Source organism: Bombus vosnesenskii, unplaced genomic scaffold, assembly GCF_011952255.1.
Source record: "Bombus vosnesenskii isolate JDL3184/JDL3185 unplaced genomic scaffold, Bvos_JDL3184-5_v1.1 scf7180000016261, whole genome shotgun sequence".
NCBI lineage: Eukaryota > Metazoa > Arthropoda > Insecta > Hymenoptera > Apidae > Bombus > Bombus vosnesenskii.
The window spans coordinates 2,261,294-2,287,787 of NW_022884330.1; the positions used below are offsets into that span (position 1 = coordinate 2,261,294).

At 37.9% G+C, this 26,494-nt stretch overlaps 2 protein-coding genes across 10 annotated transcripts in view; both read right to left on the reverse strand.

The window, feature by feature from the left end:
• Window positions 1–366: 366 nt before the first annotated feature.
• Window positions 367–4,856, reverse strand: LOC117241775 (actin-binding Rho-activating protein-like). Of its 2 annotated transcripts, none has more exons than XM_033507884.1 (4): window positions 4,642–4,856; window positions 1,837–1,967; window positions 1,481–1,730; window positions 367–752 (listed from the first exon to the last, which is right to left on the reverse strand). In XM_033507884.1, exons 1-4 carry the CDS (start codon window positions 4,657–4,659, stop codon window positions 645–647), a joined length of 507 nt encoding a protein of 168 aa, XP_033363775.1. In that variant the 5' UTR covers window positions 4,660–4,856; the 3' UTR covers window positions 367–644. The 2 variants fall into 2 exon arrangements, with proteins under 2 accessions (XP_033363775.1, XP_033363776.1); XM_033507885.1 differs by lacking the exon at window positions 4,642–4,856 and adding an exon at window positions 3,110–3,279.
• A 17,021-nt stretch (window positions 4,857–21,877) lies between these two features.
• LOC117241733 (myelin regulatory factor-like protein) overlaps window positions 21,878–26,494 on the reverse strand; it is a 65,333-nt gene continuing 60,716 nt past the window's right edge. For 5 of the 8 annotated variants that reach the window (XM_033507771.1, XM_033507767.1, XM_033507769.1 and 2 more), the window contains 11 exons: window positions 26,227–26,443; window positions 25,719–25,877; window positions 25,308–25,637; window positions 24,881–25,140; window positions 24,445–24,792; window positions 24,129–24,300; window positions 23,969–24,044; window positions 23,739–23,851; window positions 23,409–23,662; window positions 22,995–23,223; window positions 21,878–22,900 (listed from right to left, as the gene is read on the reverse strand). In XM_033507771.1, the coding sequence (XP_033363662.1) occupies window positions 22,826–22,900; window positions 22,995–23,223; window positions 23,409–23,662; window positions 23,739–23,851; window positions 23,969–24,044; window positions 24,129–24,300; window positions 24,445–24,792; window positions 24,881–25,140; window positions 25,308–25,637; window positions 25,719–25,877; window positions 26,227–26,443 (2,233 nt within the window). In that variant the 3' untranslated portion in view covers window positions 21,878–22,825. The remainder of the gene's footprint in view (window positions 22,901–22,994; window positions 23,224–23,408; window positions 23,663–23,738; window positions 23,852–23,968; window positions 24,045–24,128; window positions 24,301–24,444; window positions 24,793–24,880; window positions 25,141–25,307; window positions 25,638–25,718; window positions 25,878–26,226; window positions 26,444–26,494) is intronic. The other 3 variants (XR_004495109.1, XM_033507768.1, XM_033507770.1) reach the window with 3 other exon arrangements.

Genomic DNA, 26,494 nt, shown 5'->3' on the forward strand with positions numbered 1-26,494 from the left:
CGTTATTTTTAATGTTGTACGTGAACAGCTCTGTACGAATAAAGGTTTGGAAGTAACGGAGCGAATGGTCTACGCTGATCCCGCTTCTTTTCAGCAAATGGCGAAGAAATTGGATTTGCCAGGACAATCGACAGTGTGTCGAACGGAGACGCTCTAAACCGACGCTACTCTTCGGTAATTTTCCCGGATTCTTAGAGTGCAATCTCTGTACGAATGTTTACGTCCAAATATTGTGAAACTTCTTTATCTACGATTCTCAAGATTCGCCAGTTTATTTTCGAGATTTTGGTTTGGTCATGACAATTGTTTAGTATAATCGTTCGAGACGGTTAAGATTGACAGAGGGAGAGAGAAATACCGAGGAAATCTTTGCTAGAAAAGAATCTTTATTCCTAATAATTCTATGGAAATATCACATTGCACATATTTGTCCTTCATCGACCTACATCATCATCTCATTCTTCGACTTCAGCCACTCGTTCGTCTCACGTACACTTCGAATAAAAATTACAAACTATACAATGGCCGTTCGCGTTGCTTCAACGGCTGTGTCGTAAATAAATACAGGATAACGTTGGGTAACACAGAGTTGCAGCAGGGACTCTTCACCATGGAATTCATTCGCCGAACGACGAAGACGATTGTTAGCTTATGGGCGTCTCCTGTGCAATTTCTTTTAGCCGCTGTTTGAACATTTCCCGGATTTCGTTGATGGGCTTCACCAGGTAGATGGGTACGTCGTCGTCTCGTCTCTGTAATAAGTCGATGGCGATCGATTAAGATGAAAAATCGAGCGCAATATGTTTCGAGTACAAAGTCTTAATCTTGATTTACGAGGCCATTTTATCGGCTAAACTTCGTCATTAATTTTAGTACAATTTGTTAATCCGTTCCCGAGTTTCGTCACGCGCGATTCTAAGCTTTCGTGAATCATTTGTTTGCGAAAGACATTCTGATTGCTCAACGCGAGGAACGTAGTTGCAAAACCATAAAGAATATTTTTAAAAAATAGAGAAATATACAGGGTGGTTGGTAACTGGTGGTACAAGCGGAAAGGGGGTGATTCTGCGCGAAAAAAGAAGTCGAAAATATAGAATGACAATTTTTCGTTCGAGGCTTTGTTTTCGAGAAAATCGACTTTGAATTTTCGCTCGGTACGCGTGCACTTTATCACGTCTCGTTATAACGTACCGCACGCGTACCGAGCGAAAATTCAAAGTCGATTTTCTCGAAAACAAAGCCTCAAACGAAAAATGTTTATTCTATATTTTCGACTTCTTTTTTCGCGTAGAATCACCCCCTTTCCGCTTGTACCACCAGTTACCAACCACCCTGTATATTAAAAAAAAAAAGAAGCGGAGAAGTATTTTTAAAGAATAGAACAATTTGAAAGACGTCGAGTTGTGTCCATTGGTGATTTAAAGCGAATGTAGTTGCACTCTAATTTTCAAGGAGAATATAATTATTAATAACGTGATACCTGAAACAGTACTTCTCCTTCAAAGTCCACGAGCTTCTGTTTCCTGGCTCTCAACAGTAGTCCTACGCATTTGTCGCTGATGTGGGTGTAAATGTTGAATAGGTCGCCAAACGTGATTGCGATGATTTCTGGTCGATCGCGACACGGCGTGCCCTCTTGATGAATAATCTCGCAAAGTTCGAGCACCTCTTTGAGGATGTGCGCCGTGGCTTTGCGACCACGAATATCTGTCAAGGAGCCAGCTTCTGGTCTGAAGTTCAATCAAGTATTTCGTTAAACACTATACTTCTGAAGACTAATAACGATCAGTCGCTTAAGTGCAGGAAGAATTTTCTTCCAAAGTGACGCTAGCTCACCTGCCGTATTCTTCTTTCGAGAATTTCCTTTTTTCGATATTCGAGCCGGATGTGAACGGATTTTTGCTCTGCTTGTCTTTGTGCTTGTTCGCGTATTGGTCGAACATCGCTACTTTGTCGCTGAACGATTCCTGAAAACAAGAAACAGCCATTGAATTCTTAACTTCTGACCAGTTTTACGTTATAAGGCGCACAAGTGTATTCTTTAATTGTTCTGCAAAATTAATTCCATTGAACATTGTACGTTTCGAGCATTTTTACGCGGAACTGTTGCAATTAAAAATATTTCGTCCTCGGATTTCCATCACCTCGCGAACGATCATCGTTGCATCAACGAGAAAAATTTAGATCGCAGCGAATGTCACGGAGAAGAGAAATGAAAGTTACTTTGACATATCGATAGGACATTGAACGAAATATTCGAAGCAAGAAAAGTACCTTTGCAATGAGAAAATTGTAGAACGCGCAACGTTCGAAGCGACCAGGAATATTCGCGAGAAGACTACAACATGGTCGAGCGAGAACTGACGCGCTGCTAGAAGCAACAGCGGGGCTTCTAATGCTCGAATAATCCAGCTGAGAAAGTATTCGCCTCGCGTAATCGTGAAAGCAGCTTGAAAATACATCGATCTAGCGCGTATTTACGACCATTCGGTGTAACAATCGAATTTCCAACATTTTTTTCTTCTTTAACGAAAGAAATCATCGAGATTAAGGCCACGTCGGAGATATTTCGTATCACTTTCACTTGGAAACGCTCTTTCGACAAGCAAACGAAAAATTATTCAAACAAATATTTCAATCCAAAGATTCTTTCAATCTGAACCTGTCAAACGGATGATTTCTCACGCAAAAGTTGCAAATTATCGCGATTTGAGTTATTAGGTTGTCCCAAAAGTTGCTTTCGTTTTATAAACAATTAGTGGATGTACGCACAACATTTTTCGTTTTATATTATTTTATTGAATTACGTTTGATCCATTTTATTCTATTACTGCAAAATGTATCATATATAAATCCATAAAATAATATAAAATAAAAAATAAAATAAAATAAAATAAAAAAGTTGTGCTTCACTTATGAAACGAAAGAAACTTTTTGGACAACCTAATACATTGCCTTAACTTCTTTCCGATGTAAATGTGGCATTCGATAATTAAAGCGAAGCATCGAAACAATTTTATCTCAAAATGCAGGAATAATCGATAAAAACCGATCGTCTTGTTCTACTAGTTTCGTCCGCGAACACTGTTAACAGGTGAGCATCACTTACTTCGTCGGAGTCACTCATCGTGCAAAATTCTAACGTTCGTGAGAAGTTTGCAGTTTCGAATAAATTTTGAAGTTCCTATCGCTGATGCACGGAGGAGACTGAGGATTCGAGGCAAGTGTTAGGAAGATGACAGTGCTACGGTACGCCTAATCAACGACGTTGGATGATGGCCAGTTTCGACCATTAAAGAGCGGTCCTGACCATATAAGACACCTGGCTGGCACTTCGACAAATTGTTGCCGATGTATACAATCAACGACCGAATTAATTTTCCGAATCGAAAGAAATGACCACAGCAGGGTCTTGCGTGGAACGAGGAGTCCGGATCTCGAATAAATATTAGGATTATTGTCTGACGCGTGGTTACGATTTCCTGTGGTTTATAATTTAGAAATATTAATTACGTTCATTCTATATATTCCACATAGTAATCGCGTATTTTATATTTTACTATAGGAGTTACTATTAGCAAAGATCCCTCGTTGCTACGAGATTTCGATCACCACTCTACAAGAATTTATTTTGTCGTAATTTGTACCAGGAGCTATTTATAACGTTACTGTGAAAATAGAAAATTTGTAGAATTTTTAGAAAAAGATAGAGATTAACGGCGACGTTCGTTTTCAAAGAAACTTCCATTGTAATATGTACGAAATGATAACAAAATTTTACTGCATGAAAATCGCCATCGTACGTCGATCGATCAAAAGACGAAAGAATAGAAGAAAATATATAGATACTTGCTAACCGTGTGCAAAGAGAAGCGTAAGAGAACTAAGGAAGGAACGTATATTCAAATGACCGAAAAATCTAAATGCACGGAAGGTAAACTCTGTGCAGGCGCGATGACGCGTTCGGTTCAGTAGAATAGGCCCACTCTGACCAGACGCAAGTTCACTGTCAAGGCTGGCCGAAACTACTAGGTCGCTCCACGAGTAATGTAGTTTCTGCGACGCTCGAGTTTCAAATTATGAAATTCACCACGACAGGTATTTCACGCGCTAGGAATAGAAAATTTAATAGAAAAATAAAAAGCAATATGGATGATGAGAAAAGACGTTAGTGTCATATAACCCATTGCAGAATAGAGAAGAATTATTCGTTACTTATCAGAGCAGAATGGAATTAATTATTAGAAAGAAACTAAGAAATATTAATGCAATATAATCGGACGAAGATATAATTGGTTAATTAACAAAGAATAGCTATTTATTTTTTATTTATCTGACATATGGTAAGAAGGAAATATATTATGCCAAAGAATCTGCATTATCTATGGAGTGTAAACGAAGGAAACTATAACTGGTTAATTACCAACAGATAATTAGTTATCTTCAAATGCACCTGACACGAGTTACGCTTCTGCATCGTGCATAATCAACTAGACCAATTAAAAGTACAATCTCGCGAAGGATAGATACGTTTGAAAAATCCTGTATTACATATATACAAATATCTAAGAAGAGTCACAGTCTGTTTCATGCATAACCAACCGAACCAATTAAAAATACAATCTCTCGGAAGATACTCACTAGCATTACCGAAGACATTGTTTCGCCGTGAACTGTGATAATTCGATGAAACGAACTAGACGACGAAACGAAATAGAAAACTAGAAGAGGAATAAGGAACTGGACTATCCGTAATACTGTTTGGTGCTGATTCGTACGATTCGCGATGAAGATATTCTCGCGAGGTCTGCTAGTCTCTGGTCACTTGTGTGCGAATGCAGCGTCGCGACGCCTCGCGTCTTTTTATAAGATACCAGCTACGTCAAAAGGCTCCCACCAAGAAATTCCAACTGCCGAAATATTTGCCGCGTTTCCGAGCCAATTCCACGGGAATTCGCGCCGTGTCAGCCGACACCAACACCGGAAATGATAATTCTTCGGCATTGGGACGCGCGCTGCATCCACCCCTTTATCTTGGCTTGGTCCGTTCATCAAAACCACGGCTATTCCAATCAGAAGATCGTACATCTTTGTCGAGATTTACGTTTCTACTTTATTAAACATCCGTAACGCCATGACACTTGCAGTTCGTATTTTCGTCGTAACGTTTCTATTCTATTCCAATACATTTCAAAAATGTCTTTTATGCCGCTATCGTGGTATTCGTGGCGCCACTGTATTTCGTCGACTTGCGACACGAATTGATGGAATTTGCGGCAATAGGAAAGCAGCTGCCATATTAAAATCGTATTTATCGGAAGAGAAAAGAAGATACAAGTTTCATATCGTAGTTGCGCAAAAGTTTATTACTACGAATACTAGTTGACGATGAATTTATTCGAAAGTTTCGAAAAACCATTTGATTTGAAGCGATTTTCGGCTGGTTTTTATTCGTTTGCTGAAATTACTCAAAGTCGGAAAGCGGAGTGGCCAGTTCATCGCAGCGGACTCTTCAGTTGTGAGTTCGATTGGAATCGTTTTGGAAGCGGATTTCTGACAAAAGAAAGCCACGTTTTCTCGATTCCACGTGTTTTCTACCTTTGCAAATTCTTCGCGGACGATTACAACGAAGAGGACTCTCTCAAAATTTGATAAATCAAAGGGAAGCGAAGATGATCACGATCGAAGATAACGCAGCTTTGAAGAACATCTTGTACCTTAAATTAATTATCGATATAAATCGCGACGAGATGATCGGGAATAAAATCGAGGACGTTCCAAACGCTCCGCCAGGAATTAATTGCAATTTGAATATCGTCGCGCGTTTCCTACATTCGGCTCCATGTTGTGATATTTCATTTGAAATTCCTGTCATGTATCCGCCGTATTTTATTAATAGCAAATAGCGGATTCGCGGGGGATACGCGGCTTGATTTGAAGATACGTAGATTCCTGGAATATCGGCTTTCAAGGAAACGCGGCACACGTATAAAAGTGAAAATACGCGAACGTAGAATCGAACGTTCGTTTGGACCGATGCGTGCGAATGATACGCGTTCCGTGCTAATTTTAAATGCCGGCATCTTCCAATGAAATTCCAGTCCATACACATGGCCATCGTTTTCAGCATACGCCGACTAAATTAGATGCTGAGTAGACAATTCGGTTAAGATAGAAATCGATGAATGAATTTATTCGTCACGGACTTTGTCGTTTCATTTATTTATAGATTCTTTCTTACTACTAGCGAAGATTACTTGCTAGTTTCTACGCGTTACGATATTAGTATTCATTATCTAGTATTGAAATAGTAATACTATTTAGTATATTGAGTTGTCCGAAAAGTTTCTTTCGTATCATAAGTTGATAATAGACGAACAACAATTTCTGTTTTATATTATTTTATTGAATTAGGTATCATCCATATTTCTATAATTATGTTCGTGCATAATTCGATAAACTAATAGAAATAAAATAGAAAACATTGTGCGTCTTTTATTTCCTTATAAAACGAAAGGAACTTTCCGTACAACCTAATATTAAATAGTACAATTAAATTGGTTTATGGTGTTTCGTTACACTCTTTACGTTAGTCGTTGCTCGTTGTTTGCTATTTACCTCTTACTGCTATTTCTTGTTTATTGGTTTTTACTTTTACTTCGTTAATTGTTACTTATCGCCTATTCAATAATATCGAAGTAATTACTTGAAGAAAAAATTTACATCTTTATTTATGTATATCCGTGACCTGGAGACTGCTATTACGCAGAAATATTCTAAATAAGGAGCGCTGCATATTATTGTACCTTTTAGTATACAGTATATTTTGGGTTGCAAGGTCTAGTAACAAAGGAATTAATAATCAGATTTCTATTTATGTTCCCTGCAGCCTCTAGCCAAAGTTTAACTTTTTTGGTAATGTCCTTTTGCTAGAAATATATGAACGTGCTTCCTATCGTTCCATCGTCTAATGACACTAAGAGAGTAATGATCTGAATCAGCATAAACTTATACATTATACTTATACCTTTAATTATCGCAATACAATTTTCTATTACAAATTCATCCACTCGTTCATCAATCGGTCAATCTCAACCTCAACAAATAATTACTACGTGTTATCGATTTATTTATTGTTGAAGTGGTCATCACGTCTAAGAAAACTCTATATCTGAACTTTTTAGTTTTCTCAAGCACCGAAGCCATCGACAGCGTATAGACAATAGACTGGGACGAAGGCAGACCATAGACAGTAGACAGACTTCCGGGTTTTCAGTTATAGGGTAACGCTGCTAGTGTGCGAACCAGAACCAGCTCAAATTATATTCCTACTTGTACTTACACTTCTGTATTAAAATATATTTTCTATTTTGCAATTTATCCACGCGTTCCTCTGTTCATACATCTAATAAACTCAACATTTATTACCTGATTATACAGGGTGGTTGGTAACTGGTGGTACAAGCGGAAAGGGGGTGATTCTAGGCGAAAAAAGAAGTCGAAAATATAGAATAACAATTTTTCGTTTGAGGCTTTGTTTTCGAGAAAATCAACTTTGAATTTTCGCTCGCTACGCGTGCGGTACGTTATAACGAGACGCGATAAAATGGACGCGTACCGAGCGAAAATTCAAAGTCGATTTTCTCGAAAACAAAGCCTCAAACGAAAAATTTTTATTCTATATTTTCGACTTCTTTTTTCGCGTGGAATCACCCCCTTTCCGCTTGTACCATCAGTTACCAACCACCCTGTAGATTGCCATATATCTACTTATTGTTATTAAATAACACCGTCACATTATTTAGTCTACCACTCGTTATAATCGTTGTTACTCGCTATTTCTATCAAATACTACATACAGTACCTTTGTGCACCAAAATTAACATCATCGACGTCGTTATGGAATAATAATTTGCTGGTTTCAACGACATTTTCCAGTCTCTCGTTAATCATCGACGTATCAACCACGTAGAAATAAAATTCTCGAATTTGCATCAAAATTTCTCGTGCGAATTTCCTGCATCGAACAGAACACGCAACGCTCATCTCCTTCACGTGTCATCGACGGATTCCAAGTTTCCCCTTGGCATGCACACAATGCTTCAGAAACATCGAGCCTCTGCACCAATTTCAAAATCGAGATATCGATAAAATTTCTAGCCGAGTTTCTGATTTATGATCAGCCATAGGGCGTTCGTCTGTCCGCTTAAGCTCGTATATCGCCATCTCGTCAGTGACAAACAGTTTCTGTCGTGTTAAGTTAATTTAAGACGTTCTAGCGACGACGCGAGATTCTGCTCGTTACAAGAGACGAGTACCCATACTCGTTCCGGTTCTCGTTTTGGCACCGATTTCGCGTCCAACATTCGCTAGATTGTCACGCGAACGTCACGTGGACAGGCTCAATTTCGAGGACTTCCGTTCCGGAGTAATAATAATTGGAACGATGACGGCGTCGACAAGAACTGTTCACTCTTAAAGGGGTGTCCTGAATTAGAATGTTCTAAAACAGCGTCTTCTTGTGATTTTTTTTAGAAGGGAAAGGAAAAAACGAAGTTATTGAATTTTGAGGCATGGCTTTATATATATGCAACGAATACAAAGAAATTTTTTTTAAAGTAAAAAACAAACATTACAACAGATTTCTAAGCCTATTTCATGGGTTGCAGTCTTTAATCAGCGGGAAAGATCCACCTCGTAATTCTTGACTGAAATAAAAACCATAAAAGGATTAAATTATTGTATATTTTTCTTCTGGGTGAACTAAAAAATTTCGTCGAAAAGTTTATTTGAATAATTGTTATAGCACCTTAAAGTTTATTTTTCTTATTAAAACAACACATTTCTGTCTAAAGTAAGTGGTCCCTTGTTGATTTTGCGCAAAAACGTTTTAATCGAATCAGGTTGCATTTTAATGGGCTCGTCGGACGCACGCAATTTTATTTCCTAATATCTTACGTTTTCTGGGAAATTAAGGTGATCGAATCTTTTCAATGGCATCGTACGTATTTTATAACGTTGCGACAAATATTGCTTCGACAGGTATTTCGACTTTAAAGACAAGGAAAGAGGCGAAGCGGTATCTTTGAGTTCACGTTGTCTTCGTCTTTCGTACGTTAAATTTGACAACTGAGTAATCGCAGTAGACGAACGGCGATAAAATGAAGAAAATAAAACAGTCATTTCGTTACAACTTAATTCTATGTTCTAACTTTTATTTCCAATGTTACACACTTTTCAAAGTGGTCGCGACAGCTAACTGGTTAACAGTTTGTACTTTTTCGCAATTATCGAAACTCTTTATGAAAAAAACGCGTGGTTAATCTCCGACTATAAAACGAATCAGTGCGACTGTCGTCCCGAGAAGAAATGACAAAATGCTTGGTCGATGAGACGGGCTCTTCCGTCATCGTTTCGCTATACTTTCGTATTTACTTTCGTATCTGAATAGTTTAGCGCAACGTGTCCCCTTCGAACGTCTTCGAAGACTATAAATACACGGACAGGTAAGCACGGCCAGAGTCAGTCGTTGATACAGAGAAATATTTTCTGGGAAAATGTCCACCGTAACCGAAGCAACCCCAGCGCGAAGGTTCTTCACTGACCCACGCAACAGCCCGTTCATTCAACGTGAATCACAGGTTCGAATTCTAAATACGCGGCCCACGTTCGCAGATGCGATACTATTGAAAAACCGAGAATTCTGACGCATCGCAGGTAAATTTAGTGCAACGTCCTCGATCGAAGGCGGAGGGGGCGGTGCGAGCGTACGCGAGCGATCCGTGTCGTTGCTAGCCGACTCGTAGCTTGTGTTTGTAGCTCGTCGTTATAAATGTCAGCGGTGACGTCGTCGTTCATTGATCACATCCAACCACGTACAAACGTAACTAATTCGTCGTCGTTGTTTCTTCGACGCCGGAGCTGATTCCTTTTACGGTTTCGCGGATCGGACGTCGGTCAGTTGGAACTCGCTAGCGACGTTACGCTAAAAGAAGAATGAGCGGAACGTAGCTCGGAACCGTGCGACCTTCCACTTTTGCGTACTGTCGGCGAATCTCACGTTGGGTGTTTGGAATTTCGGGTCGTTCGACAGATTCGTAGGGAAGTTGCAATTCGAGGATCGCTAAATTTTCACTGAAAACTGGCCGATGTTCGAACTGCTGGAACTTGACGAGAAGAAAAAAAAATGGTCTACTCGGGTTCGTTTTAAAGAGCACAGAGTGTGCTTTCGCAGCTTCGAACTTAATTCTCCGGTTATAGCTTCGACACCGCGACGGTACAGTTTTCGTCTGCGAACGGCGAGAAAATATCGTAACTCGACTGTTTACTGTCTTCGTCTTGTTGTCTTAATTGTCGATTGTCTTTGTAAAGGGGAGATTCGTCAATTGCCTGGATTTGTCAATTTTGAGAAGAAGAGCGACTTTAGTTTCGTACTTCGTTTGAAGAGATCTTTGGCCTTTTAAAACGAGTCCAGACAGGCCGTTACGCGATTTTCTTCGCGAGATCGCTACGAGTTGAATATGGACGATCGTTCGGTGAAAATTCAGCGATCCTTCGACTTTGTTGTGGCGAAGCGTAGGATTGAAATTTCATCGAATGGTATGCGCAGAGATAATATTTATCGGGTAGCTTAAACGTAAAATTCTTAGAATTGGCATGGAAATAACGCGATTCGCTAGTATGTACGCGCGATACCATTGCGTGGTTTTGATTATCAATGGCGATTCATCGAACAAATCACGGGATGTTTACGACGAAGGTCTGCTGTTAAGATGTGCTCGTCGACGCAGTAAAAATATTTGTCAGCACGTGAGAAAATATTTGGATCAAAGGTTATGAATAAATTCTGTTTTGCTTGCACACCGGCCTCGATGTTGCAGGCAGATTCTCTTACTCGACCAATTAAAATAGCGTTTAATTCTCGCATCTCGTATTTCCTGTTAATTCCTCTTCCAGATATTATGTTCTGCCATAACATTCTACGATTTACATCTCAAATCCAATGTTCTCCAATCTGTACGTACCGTTAACACGTCGCTCACATTCCGTATATCGCAAATTGTATCGTGGACGAGGGGCCTGGGGGATGTCGGGCGAATTATAAACAAGCGGTTGCGGAACACGAGGCTAAGACAAAAGACAAGGGTTTGCTAAGGGACATAAACGAATTAACATTCATTGTGAGTTGAGAAGTCAGAGAGTGGGAGTTGCGTTATCGAGAGAGCGTTGGATCCGTGCTGACGAGAGCTTTAAATTAATAATTATCTAGTTGTCTTAATTATAATACGTTATTGCGATTAGTTCACGTTAAACAACCATCGTTTCCTGTTTAATCAACATCTGTTGTCTAATCCATTTATTGTAAGTAAACTAATCGTAGTATTGATCCTACAGTATGTTCGCCACTTTGCCTATAAATTAATTCGTAATTAACGGCCTTGTCGGTCTACGAATGTTCGAGCCAAGCACTGGTTCTAATTTTCTTGGTTAATTGTACGGCATAAATATTGCAGCAGTTTATAAAAGATTAGAAACGATTTAATTGAACCGAGGCGGTGCAGCGTGTCTGACATATGATGGACGCTTTCACTTGGACTCAGACGTACATATTCTCGGAATAAATCTCAAGAAAGTTGGTATCGGCGATCTAAGTATTAAATATTTACACTGTTGATATTTTCAATTCTAATTTTTCCATTGAATATAACGCAGATAAGAATGTTTCGTACTTGATATATAGACGCGGGATTTATGCGATTGTCCGAGTCTGATTTATGGCAGATAATTCCACTTTCTGCGCACGGATTTGCACGTACGTTTGGATAGGGTACAATTATGAGACAGGTGCTTCGTTACAACAGAATGACGAAACTTGCGTCTACGTATGTACGTGCATACGTTGCGTCTCGTAGACACACTGTGCAGATCTCAGAAAGATATTTATACAGCTTCGAATATATTAGCTTGTCCGGAAAGTGTCTTTATTTCGCAAACCTGTTTTTTACAACAATGTACAACAAGTCTGTCGCGGTGTTTATCTCGACAGAAGAAAATGGATCGTGCGTAATTCGACAAACTATTATGAAACAAGAAACGTCTATTATTTCCTCATAAAACGACAAAAGCTTTTCGGACAAGCTAATAATAACGTTACACGTAATGTGTATCGATAAATGAAATATATTTCGACACTTTCTATTTCAACGACGCCTCGCTTGTACGTTTTACGCCTTCTATTTAATCGGAGTTGTCTTAAGATGAAAATTAGAAAATTACAAGCGCGCGCGATCTGTCGTCGACGTATTTGAAGTTTCTTTGACAAAGGTAGCACGTGTGTGATAGATACACGTGTCTGATAGAGCATTGGAATTATCTACGTGAGCACGCTGCACACGATAGCGTCGCGTAGGAGACACAAGAAATCACTAAATTAACTGATCGAACGTCTCGTAAGTTAACAAATTCGCACTTTTAGATATGACAGTAACATTTATTGTACGAATCCAACAGAGTAACGGTGCAGAGTGTTATAACAGAGTGCGTACGGTTGAGAATCTTGCGACAGAGTGCGTCGAGTGCTGATTTTGGGTAGGTTTGTATGTTTCGGTAGGTTTGAGCCCTGTGGAGGAGTCGTCACCGGAGGTCAGTCACAGGTGGCTATCCTGTTACTGTCTTCTCGGCTTGGGACTCGATGACTGTGGCCTGCAGGAGGTTTGTCAAGCGTGGTTATCCTATTATTGTTTTATGGCCCTGTGACAATAGCCTTGCGATGCTGTTTTTACGAGAAAACCTTCTAAAGTTTTCCTTCTTATTATTATTTAATTTGCACTTTACAATTTGTCCAGCTGGACATCTGGTAAATGACTTCCAAAGTGTATCCTAAATCATATGAAAATAAATCGGCAGAGTTGAATCAAGAAATCTTGCATGAAAAACAATCTTGAAAGATTGAAGCGAGTAAGAAATATTTCAAGCAAATAATGAGAAAGCTCGACAAATCTAGAGGATTTGGAGATCTTAAAAAAGAAATGTACAAAAGACCATAAACTTTGTATTATTCTTCGATTCGAATTAGAAGAAGAAACCCGAAAATAACAGGAAGAAGCCTCGAGAGAAGCTTGAGCGAGTGGTCGTTGGTGTTTCGATAAAACTATACGATACGACAAGCGCCAAGAGGAATCCCGCAACGATGAACCACGCGAAAATCACGCGCCACGTCCTTCCGTGCTCATAAAAAAGCTTCTAAAATTAATTTTAAGGAATTTGACACGGCACGGCGCTTTATCGAGCTTCTCGCCGGCGACCTTCACGATGGCGATGCTCCTGCACGTTTCTCTCGTCGTTCATCCTCTGACTCGCGCTGTCGCGAACTGAGAAAGTGGAAATAATAAGCGAAAACGTTCGGAACGCGAAGTTAATGTAACGTAACCAGGCGGGATCAGAGCTGGAGCACGTGTAGGATATAAATAATTCAAAAATGTGGTCGTGTCGCTCGTGCAATGTTCCACTGTTCCTGAACGGAGGTACGGCGGTGTCTTTGTCAGCGCGGAAATTTCTATCTTCCGATTCGTCGTTCAACCAGACGACAAACTCGTCTAGAAAATTCCTTTTCCGCTTTGTAGATAAGTTTCGGTATCGCAAAATGCTACGGCATTTGTGTCGTTTCTCGCGTTTCGTACGCTAAACTTTTCTCCAATTAAAGCTCGAATGTATAGACTTTCCAATTGGTTGTTCACAGATGTAGATATTTTGGTATTTCTTTTTGTTTTTTTTTTTTTTTTTTTAGGTCTGTACGTATGTGCGTGTCAGTTTAAAGAAATAGAATTGACCTCGAAATGTTTGAAACGCCTTCGCTTCCGGACCGGACTCACGCGCCACGTGACGTACCATTAAAAAGCGTTTAATTTTACCTGACGAATTTTTCTCCACCTTCTGTCGTCTCAGCTCTTCCGATTACGGAGAAACCTAGAAACGATATCGATATCGATATTTAATTAAATCTGATCTTTTTTTTTTGTATATCTCTTTACTAGAAGAAAAGCTAGAAGAAAGACAGAGGTTTATCATGTTTTTAGAAAAGCTTATATTTACCATATAATGTTATATTATTATACTAACACGTACATAACGACGCGTCCAACGATACGATATTTATCCTGGCGGTAATTTTCGAGCCACCGTGACGATCGTAGAATTAAAAGCGACGTCGTAAAAACTGGGCTGTCGCGGCTGTAGTTTGCAATTATCGCGAGTTTACAATTTTACAATTAGAGTGGCGCGTGAGACATTCTGAACAGATAATTCTCGAATTTGTCACAGTTCGAGGTTTCCGACGCTCGCAGCACTCGAATGTTTCTCGCCGCGTTCCTTATTCTTTGGTTTCTTCTTAATTTCGCGAACTGCGCAGCAAATTCGACAGCAGCTGGCAACCACCACCGAATCCCGAAGTAATTAGGCGAATCAGCGTCAACGTGCTTACATAATCGCTGTAGATTCGAGTCGTAAAACGTTGCGAGACGACACCCTCTGCCACCTCGAACGACCAATACACGAACACGCGGACGACAAACTCAATTGCACCGAATTGCTTCGCAACAAGAAGAGGAGGCAGTCGTTATAAATAAATTTGAGGCAGCTCGGTGCGTCTCGTAGAAAAATCTCGACCGTCTATTCGCGAAAGAAGCACAGAGTTTCTAGCGTTTTTCGCGTGGTTCCTCGTGCTCGACCCTGATTATTTATAGGTGGTAGAATTTGCATCGGGAAAGGCAAATAACGATATCGTCGATCTTACGTCGATAATAATATTTTCTAATATTCTAATCTTAATTCTCAAATATTCTCAATCGTTAGACGATAACGTCTGACGAACGTCCGACGAAGCGATAATCAGAAAATTGGTAATCGGAAGAAGAAACAACTTTTAATAATTTACGAGGATGCGAATAAACTGGATAACATTAGGACGTTTTCATAACGAGATGAATAGCAACGATCGACGTAAGTTTGTCGAAATAGCGAACGAAGTAAGTTTATTGAGAATTATTCAAAGTATATATGTTTATGCTGGACGTTTTATTTTGAAATTAGAGAAGGAACAGTGAAATTAACGAAATACGAGGAATATGGTTTATTTTTCGTAAGAGAAATTCGAGCAACCTCGGACGATAAAAAGGGGAAGTTATGCGAGCCATCTGGAGAAGGTCGAGTGCTGGCGCCTAACCAAGGTCACGGATAGAGGAATTTACGACCTTTCGAGTGTTCGACGAACCCTCTTTTGTGCCTCCGCTTCGAATACCTTTCACAGATTTCACCTGCCTGCTATTATATAAAATGTTCCATTGTTGATTGTAAACAGAAGTTGGTACCTAGAACTTTAATGAATAGAAAGTCTCATTCATGGCTCGATTTAAAGAAAACATTTTGGCTTTGTGTGGCTCGTTAAGCGTTTCGCTCCGCTATTATTATTTTGTTCACAGCAGATACGAGTTTACACACTTACGCTTACGTAAATAAATAATTCGTCGTTCGAAGGATTTATTTATAAAACGGCAGGTTTTATCCTATTTATCGAAGGAACATCCGCCGGTGAAGTAAATCGTTCTTTTTCCCTCTTCTGTTTTTTGAGATAGAAATATTGATTTATTTATAAAGTAGCAGATTTTAATCTGTTCGTCGAAGGAATAATTTATCTCGATGGAAGATATCAATCTTTTAACATTTAATACATCTCGATTTAATATATCGATTTCTAAAGTACATAACACATTTTGTTCTATTAAAAATGTATTTTATTGCTATCCAAATGTATAGTTTATTTGACATGTATATAATCATTTTATCCTCTTCAAATTTACGAAATAATTTCTTTCGTAAACGATTTCCCCTATGCACGAATTACTCGAAAATGAAGTTACGTATTTCCTCTTATTGTGCCTTTCTGTATCTTTGCCCGATAAACATCAACAAGATATACATTGTACACTTTTGTCTCTCCTTATTTGTATAAAACAATACATTATAAAATAGCCTACCTACCGAAAAAAAAAAAAAATAAATTGCATCCCACAAGTTTGTCCGAAAATGAAACATTCCAAGTTACATATTTCATCTTATCGCGTGTCGCTACTTCTTCATTAGTCACGGTAAACGTTTCAATTTCTCCGAGAAACTGTGAAACGATGAGCCAGTTCATTCTACGATGATGGTTCTATGCATTTGGACGGAAATATTCGCACAAATTGGACACGGAATGGTCGCCTTCTATTTTGAATGAGTAAGTGGCACCGATCCAGGTGAGAGCTAATCGTTAATCGCGAATACCATTCGTGACTAATGCAACCATCACTGCCAAATCTCTCTCTCTCTCTCTCTCTCTCTCTATACATTTATATATATCAAATAGCCGGTAGCTAACGCTTGAAAATGGTCGTATCTCGATGGACGCGTGTCGTTGACACTGTGTTTAGCGTCTCGACGTTATTGTTTCGAATTCCTCGAGTTGCTGCCCGCTGGCATGCACCGTCCTCTTGGTGGGTGTAAATTTCTATGCAGCGTGACGAGTCGTTCAATCTTCAAGTTGCAATTTCACGCACGATGCTCGCACGTGTCGTTCTGTCGCAAGACGAGCGTATCGTAGGTAGAGTTGAAGCTTTGCGCACAGTGTTCGTGAGACGCGTTTAATTACGCTGAAATAGCAGCTGTGACGGTGATTACAGAAGGAAACGTGGATCTTTGGTCGATTTTTCAATTTTCAGATTCTCCTTCATTTTATCCTGAAGTTTCCAAGCATTGAGTTATCGAACCGTGGAACTTGTACGAATGTGCAGATCGACACGAGTCTCGAGTCTCTCAGCTCTGAAACTCGAATCTTCGAGCTATTGATTGTTAAAATCTCAATCTTTGGATCTTTCAATTCTCTTTTCCATCTTTAAAGTTTCTTCGAATTTTTGTTATTTATTTCGTTGCGACGATGTTTGGAGCTTCGAGCCGCTGGTCTGCCCAGGAACCCGCGATCCTTCGTTTCTGCGAACTTTCGAACTATCGATCCTTTGATCCTACGAGTCGTCAAATTCTAAGCTTTCGAGTCTCCGCTTGCTGGACCCTGCGAGCCAAGCGACAAGACGCTCAGCCGATTCGAATACAACCGGAAATCAAGCGAAACAACTTGTCAAATTTGTCGATATTTTCGAACTGGATTTATAGGTTTGTCAAAGTAGATGTATCCGTAGAATTTGATACAGCAAGAATAGACGGTTTACGATAAAAGCGACTGAAAGAAGACACGTTTCGATGTTGATGACAAGACGTCGACGAAAATATCGACGACGCGTCGAACAGGGACCGGACTTGTCGAAATAACAGACGAGTCGTGGCGGTAGCTGAAAGACAGGCGGACGTCGAGCAGACGCGGAAACCGCGACGATGGCTGTATGCTATTTAGGGACCGCGAACGATATTTTCGCTCTTCCACGTCACGTTTTTGGCTTCCACGAGATGCTTGATCGACGATCTTTCGTACCGTGGCTTTTCATTGACCGACTTTGCATTTACTGTGGCGGATATCCGTTCCTCGAGATAAATAAATAACGTGTTTCCAGATAGAACAGAGTGTTCTGTGAATGGAAACTTCTGCCGTACGATGGTTTCTCGAAACTCGCGTAAAACTTCAGAATCAATGAAACATTAAGGCCACACAAGAATATTTTTACGAATATCTCGTGAACATTTCTGTTTCCGATTCAAGAATAATTTGAACAATTCTGAAAAATGTCCGATAAGTCGTACGATATCGAATTCGTGCGATGGAGAATTTTTTCTTAAGTAAATCGACGTTGCCTTGCTATCGATCGATGTTAAATTCAAAGAATCGTAGAAAAATTACGATTGCGATCGAAGTACGCGAGTCCAATCTGTTTCGTGCCATGACGTCCGACTACGATGTCTTATTCCACTTATCTAAACGCCGAGACTCGTTCCATTTGTTTAAAGACGAGAAGAAACGCGGGGCTATTCCACTTTTACGATCCGCGGAACATTCTGCCGAACTCGTCTGACCACGATTCTTATTCTACTTAATAGCTCAAGGTCGGATACGGTTCCTATTCTACTGGCCTGATCGAAATCAACGGGAACTCCGCTTTTTTATTTATTTCTCTTTTAGCGAGGTTTAATTTACAGTTGCAAGAAAATTATTAGAACGTCGGTGCGGGTATTCTTTTCGATTATTTGATCGATCGATCAGATTATGATTAATTTAAACGTAGCACACAAATCGAGACGAATAGTTAATTCTGTTTTACGCAGTGAAAGATGAAAGCAAGGTTTCTGGAGCAATATCTTTATTTTCCTGCGAATACAGTTTCGTTACGTGTATGTATATATTTATATGTATATATATATATATGTATATTTGGCTTAACAATACGTTCATAAATACGTGAATATAACATTTACATGCGTTTCCCATCTTTTGCTTTTTAGTCTGTTCAAATATACATAAATAGCGCTATTCGATGCTCGACGAGCGACGATATAAATCATCTGATTGATCAAATAAAAGATGCGTCTGATATTAATAAAAAAAGAGAAACGTTAGAACAGAGTATAATGAGACTAGCGAGTCAATCGTTCAATTGCATTTATTCATTGATCACGTTCAAAGTATCCTCTCTTTCCTTTTCTTTTCTTCTTTCTTTTCTTTCTTTTTTTTTTTTTTTTTAATATACCTCGTTCAAATTGCACATTAATTATAATTAGGATTAATTTCACTCGATATCTCGAGTTTTAACAACTATGCTTTCGCCATTTTCAGAGATCACCGAAAAGAAATAAATAAAACAAAAGCGTTCAACAAAGAAACCTTTCGCCATCGTTAAAAATTCGTCGAAGAAGAGATTCTAAAATTAATATCCAGTTTATCGTAGATTCGATTTTACCAGGTAATTTCCATAAATATAGATACCAATATATTTAAATATTTAAATATTGTAAATTAACTTATCAATTATACGGATCGATCGGATGATACGACGCGTACAATATCACTGAAAAATTACATGTCTCCGTGTAATTCGTCTTTTTCCATCGACAGCATTACAATTACGTATAATTACATATTACGATCTCTAATTCGCTCGAAGACGAACGTCTTTCAGAACGTTCTTTTACCGCAAGTAGTACACGTACCATCGCTATACGCTAGAAACTATATGTACAAATCCTACTGACGATTACTTAGGGCTTACGAGATTATGCTACTTATATTAAAAGAGAAATTCTTTCTTTACGAAATATGTACTTATCGTTATAGACGTTCTATCTTATTGCGAAATTTTTGCCTTGCTTCCAACACTATGACACTTCTGCGATCACTTCGTCTATTTTCGTTTTAGTTAGAAAAAACAAACAAAAGGAAAAGAATCAACCCTCCTGCGGAGTCATGAAAAATGAACTAAAATTTGTATACGTAGATCATTCTCTTCCCTTTTTCTTCCTTTTTTTGCTTCTTTCAGATACCTGTCGGTATGGTACATGGAAATACAAAACAATAACAAGTTCTGATACATTATAGCGATACAATAAACGATAACGAACGTAAAAGCAACAATAAAGCGTTACAAATGATAAATGAAAAATATACAAATGTCGATTGTTCGTAGAATTCTCCAAGGAAATAATACATCAAATATTCTCTCTCATTCGATCCTTATACAAGACCTACTCGTCTTTTTTTTTTTCTTTTTTCAGTAGATTTTGTATAAAATGAACATTTACGAACGATTATACACGGAATATCAATATTACTGTGATATCATATGCACACGCATATTTATATTAAATATATATTATATATATATATATATATATATATATATATATATATATATATATATATATATAGGCAATATAATATTAATAGTCAAAACACGATTCATCCTTTGTTATTCTTGACAAATCTTTTCACATGTTTGTAATCATTTTATCGAACCAGAAAGGTATACATAAATAAAAAGAAATCAGAAGATGAAACTGCGGATGAAATAAAGTATCGAGAATGCGATAATACTATGGAAACTATCGTCGAATAAATTTGAATTGAACGGTCGAATTTTCTTACATGACTATATCTACTTTACTTTCTAATGAACATTTCTAATGTTTCGGTGTGTGTTATACGTTGCGTGTATATCTGCGTTTATACATATAATTATTATTATCACGCGTATCATTACGTATAATTACTGTACAACAGCGTCGTCTTCTTTTTACACGATCCACATACATGAAAAATTGATACGCGCTAACCGTAAGTTCGTGCGTGTGAGCTTATATTCTCTGTAAATATATATATATATATATATATATATATATATATATATATATATATATATATATATGTATATATGTATATATGTATATATGTATATATTATATACGTGGATATTTGTCAATATTCGCTTAAAACATACAATAAAATGTCTCCGCGTAAGGAAAACGTATGGACGGCAGAAGTGGCGCGTTTCGATCGCATATACACGAGAGATAAATACAAAATTAGAAGAGTGGAATAACGCGTGAAAGAAATTGGATTTTGTCTCAGAGAGATACAAATGAAGTTACGATAAATTATGTTAATCGTATTACAACGACGATGTGTTAATTTGTACGTACACAACTGGCCGAAAGCTTGGAATCTTTGCACGATCTCGTTGAACGTATGCGTTCAACGATATATCAACTTGCTTTAGAAAATTCTTTAGTCGAGGTTCTCAAGAGGTTTGATCAATGTTCTTAGTCAATCTATTTAATTCGAATCACATCGAATTAATAACAGTGTCAACAAGAGGTTTGATGTAATAGAGCTTGAACTAACTGGATTGAAATTTCTGGCCAGTAGTGTATATATGCAGGATACTAAAAAATGTAGCAGTCGAGCAAGCAGCATACATTTGATCAAAAGTTATCGAAAGAAATAAAAATATCTGAATAAAAAGGAGCACAAAATTATTCGCTTGATGGTCAGAAAATAGTTTTAGCTACGAATGTTACTCTGATGGAGTAACAGACTTAACTAGGTCAATGTTTAAAACATCTAAAGCGAGCTGTTACGACTGTTCGCTTATTACAAAATCAAATAAAATAAGCTAGTACAACTAGTATTACATAATTGTAGACAAACATATGATGTCACTCGGCAATAGTAAATAAAAGGATGTCGTTGTAGTTTTACAAGCATAGAGTGCCAATAAATCTCTGCTATTATGTTAGAAGATAAAACTTATTAAAATAGTAGTTTAAAAAATAGTACAACTTTGAAACTTTGTATTCCTGCAGCTATTTGCTTATTAAGATGTTTTGCTTGTTTCGATGCCTTTAAGATTTGACTGCAACGTCTTTTAACATCCTGCATGTCAATAGATAATTATTTCTTCCTCTTGTTTTAAGATGTTTAAAAGTAAAGTAACTAATTATAGGATAGCACTTGGAATCTCATGAATGCAAAGATATAACTTGAATTTAATTACAGATACGTAACGATGATAGTAGTCTTATTAGGTATTATAATTAGCAACAATAATAGTGATATCAATAATAATGATTCGATGTGAATAGTGGCGATCTACTCGCATGAAACGAATAAAGATTGCTTAGAGAGTAGGTGCAAATAAAGTGTATGCAACTAATTCTACCATACGAAATGGACAATTATCATACAAATACCTTTTTTAGGAACTTGAAATTCTATGATAACGCGCCTCGTGAATGTTTATCGTATCCAAATGAAATTTAAGATCGTGCAACATCAAGATCTTAAGAAGAAAGTTAATAAAGAATGACCGATATTGCTTTGTACACTTTTAATAAATAGACATTTTTGATAAATTATTCACGTTTAGTTGAAGGTCTTCCTAGTTTCTGTCCCATTGAAAAGTCCATTTTACTTTTTAAAGAATATATCTATTTTTCTACGTGATACGTTTTGTCTTTAGATAGTGAATGTGTAAATCGACAATGAAGGAAAATATATAGGCTGTACATAGAACATAATCGATAAATTAAACCAAAGATATGATTTGACTGGAACATCGATCGTTAGATTTTTTTCTCTTAATGTAGTGCGAATATTCCTTCGATAATAATAATAGTAGTAACAATAATAATAATAATAATAATAATAATAATAGTAATAATATTGATAATATTCTGTACATGAGTATAAATAACGTAAAAATGATTGGAACGATAAGTTACGATCCTTGATTGTAGTTGATGGGTGTGATTTTGAAATAATTCTGATTTAAAAAGAGATAATAGGTATATATGTATTGATACAAGTTGAAAAATTTCATCTTTAACGTTAAATTTAATTCATTTTGTACAATATTTTACACTTAATAACGTTATTTTCGCTACAGCTTTTCATGTTTTCTACAACAAGAAAAATAATAAAATCTTTGAATTACCACCCATCAACTAATGAATTCTTTATACCCTCAATGTCTTTAACGCAAAGGAGCACGTATAATTTCCTAACCGATGAAATGGAAATTCTAAGTCCTACTACATTACATCTAGTTTGAGTTTGTAAGATCTATCCGTTCCTATTGATCATCATAGTCTTCGTCCTACATAGTATATCGTAATAACATATAAAATACAGTTACAGAGTTATTTGACGATATGTATATTATAGATATATTACCAAACACATTGTATATAATTTCATAGTTGGAGAAAATGGAGACGGAATATGTCACGAAGGCACAAGAAGGTTCTGACTGCATAGATGTTCAACGGATAGAATATTTTTCCGTTAAGAAAGTAATCATTCGTCGCAATCTCGATAAAAGTGCAACGTGTACTCCGAGTAATCGACACCGTGTTTATTCTTGCAGATATTCTGTAACAGAGAAATCGAAAGAAGAGAGAAATTATAATATTTATGAACATTTTGAGAGAAAACAGATTTAATTTGAAATGACAGGATTAATTACTTCTTGCGGCTGTACAGTAGGTACACGAAACCTCAACGTTCTCCTGAGATAATGAGCAACATCGAGGGGAAAGGATTGATCTCCCCGTTGGTTGTTACTTTCAATGTCAATCTTCAGCTGAGCCTGTTGTTGCATCGTGTATTTCCGGCCACAAATTAGAGACTCATCGACGCCAGGACTTGTTGGCGAGGAGCACTGTTGCACTACTTGGCCGTACCAAGGCATTCCACTGAAGCACAAGCGAAGAATCAGATTATAATTAAACATGCAGAATATTCCAATGTGAAACATATTCAGAATCATACTTTTATTTATTCTGTTACTTACTGCACCGCATTTAGATATATTTTATTTCACTTACAATTTTTTTTATTTTATTAGTATCTTAATAGTCTAAAAAAGTTATGAACTTACATAAAATGTAACGTGAGTTGAACGTCTGGCATATATTTGGACAAAGGAATGATGCAAGATATATTATTCGGCGTATCCTGCGAGGACGCGGAACAATACTTTTGATCGAGCGAAGTATTAAAGCTTTCTGCCACTATCCACAACTGTGGCTTTGGTTCTGGTGGTAATGATCCAGCAGCGTTGCTGGCAACTTCCGCCCAATCTCCACTACCGGTTTCTCTTCTTGTTCTTTTATGCAGATATTTGTAATTGTTCTGTAACAAATAGAATAATTTCTTACGCTATCCAAAATGATCTTTAACATAAAAAATTAACTGATGTTTCTCTTACTTCTTTTACAAGTGTCTGCGTGCTTGGATCAGACGGGCTGATACCATTTTGGAAACTTTTGCTTATTTTACGCTTTTCCTCGTACACGTTCAATGGCTGTTCTATGTGATCTGCTGAAAAATAAAATAGGAATTTCTTGTTTGCGCACATCAACGGGAAACTATTTCTTATTGCGTCGTATTAGTATATCCGGGAAAACAATTTTAGAGACAAAGTAACATGAGACTTACAGATTGATTTCTTCTCCGGAGGATGATCAGGTTGAGGATCCTCGAACTGATGAATCTTGGCTGTACAACAGAATATCTAAAGCACAATATATATGCATTTAAAATACAAACATTAAAAGGAATAAGACAAAATAAAAGATTCGATTCGAGAAAATGTTACCTGACAGGGATTTTCAAACTCGCTAAAGTGTCTAGGACAATTTGACGGTCTACCTAGTGGAATTGGACCTTTGATCAAGGACGAGTCCACTTCCGATCCTTGATCGTTCTCATCCACGTTACTGGGAATAGCACCGGCGCCATGTCTACCCAACCAGTTTCCAGGAAATTCGCTAAAATAATTTAACACGACACATTGAAATATCTCAAACTTCAAGGGAATAAAGGATACTGTAAATTGCTTACATCGATAATTTTTAATAATTATTAGTAAATAATAAAGCAAGGAATAATTAAAATTATTAATAATTACAAACCTATTTTTCTCAAGTTTTGGTTGCGGCCCAGAATGACTAATAGGATACCAAGTAATTTCTTGAGAGTAAAGCTGTTGTTTCGTATGAGGCGCCTGCGTGGAGAACGCGTTGGTTTTCACAGACAAACTACTGTCCAAGCCTCTACTATGGGATCCGTGCTTGGTATACGAAGACGACAATGTACTATCTAACAACGAATTGTACCGAGGATCGTAATTAGGCGTACTCGACGCTGTCGACGGATGTACTGGTCTTATAGCCAACATTCCATTGCTAGCTACCGCGGTCCACTCGAGGCTGCTACGTTTCTGATATTCTAAGAAGTATAACGTCGCCATTGCTACTAAGCTGAAATTGAAATACACTCGATCAAACACTCAAGTCATTTGTTTAGTACAAGAGCATATACAAGTTGTATGTAAGAAATTTTAATTACCAAAACGCCATAATAAGGATAAGTATAACAATGATAATCTGGATAAACTTATTACTGCACAGAAGTTCGTCCTCCCGCTCGCTCTTCTTTCCTTTACCTTGTACGGTAGTTTTACTATTGATAGAGGATGAGTATTTGTTACTTGATATACTAGAGATTGTACTAATCGAACTTTTCAGACTGTCGCCCCTCTTCAGCTTCGCCAGCCGCTTGTTTATTCGCTCCAGTTGGTCTATGCGAGTTTCCAAGCTATCCGTTACCTGACAAATTTCACAAAATCTCAGCACGCTGTCTGACGACGAGTTCAAATTAAAATCACAAAAATAAGGATACTAGAGGAATTAAAAAAGATATAGGAATAATAAGTGGAGGATAAAGATAGAAGGAAAAGAAGTTGAAGGATGAAAAGTTTGGATGAGCATCTTACTTTACACAGTTCTTTTACAGCACCAACATTCTCCATGAATATCCTCTCCTTGTTCACCATTAGAAAGTTTTCGATTCTCTGGCCATTTGGAAGGACAATGTCCCCAGCTGGCAGCACAGCTTCCGGCAATATCTGCTGCACTTCCTGCGCTATGACACCCGTGTCTTCTTGTTGCTTGATACCCAAACCAGAATGCTGTGCAAATTCTGGCGCGTATCTATAACGAACTACTCTCAACTGTTGCACGTTTCGCAATTGTTCACGCGTGTCCACTTCCTGTACGTTTTGTTTCGCCCGTGCATCACTGGGTTGAACAATATGGCCAGTCACCTGTGAACATTATTCATTAGCAATGGCTCCATTGTTAAGTCGTCATATCTGTGCTACAGCATTGTAACTAAATGACAGTACTTTCATATTGCCATGGACAACCAAAGCTTCGTCAGGCCTATCCGTGTTAATTCCAACTCGGCCGGCATGGTAAACGCTATCCGGTGCTGCTCCTCTTTGCCAACCACCTTCAGCGCCAACGCCACTGCCTTCCGACTCGAATTGGCCGGGATTACTTGCCTGCATCGTTTCATTTCGTGACAAATTTTATTTTAAAAAATATTTCTGCCTAACAGCTTTTTATAAAACTCTGTCTATCTATCGGCTATTTTCAGAAAACATCGTCTTTAATCCTGACAAATTCTTTTCCTTTTTATTTCCTATCTTTACAAATAGGAGAAGGACGATACGACCGAAGTGTGGTGAATTTAACACAGTTGTTACTCTTCGCTAAAGAAATAAAAATATTCTACAATTTCTTCGGTAAGATTTATAGCTCGTAACAGGATAAAAGCGCGTCTGCTTGTTTCTACGACAAGTTAAGTGGCAGATTGAATCCGGATGATATCGTAATTAGAGATATAATTACCCTGACGATTATTCTTTCGGACGCATGAGCTACCACCTGATAGCTGGCTTGGTCAGCGGTGTGTGCGTGCAGGCCAACAACTAAATGGAAATATCTTTGATCCGGATTCGGTTTCCCTTTCTTTCGCATATTGTTGCTGGTCGTCTCGCTGAAGTGAAGACGGCCAACGGTTACTTTTGTAACACGCTCGCCGCCTAGTTCCACCCTGAAAGCAGCTCTATTTTAGTGTAACGTAACCATTTTAATAGTTTCCGTGAGAAAGCGGCTA

Bases quoted from the DNA above. Each gene is read 5' to 3' on its own strand.
- LOC117241775 (XM_033507884.1), bottom strand. The intron at 1,731-1,836 runs GTGAGCTAGCGT...ATTGAACTTCAG, and splicing joins TCGAAAGAAGAATACGGCAG to ACCAGAAGCTGGCTCCTTGA. The intron at 753-1,480 runs GTATCACGTTAT...GACTTATTACAG, and splicing joins AAGGAGAAGTACTGTTTCAG to AGACGAGACGACGACGTACC.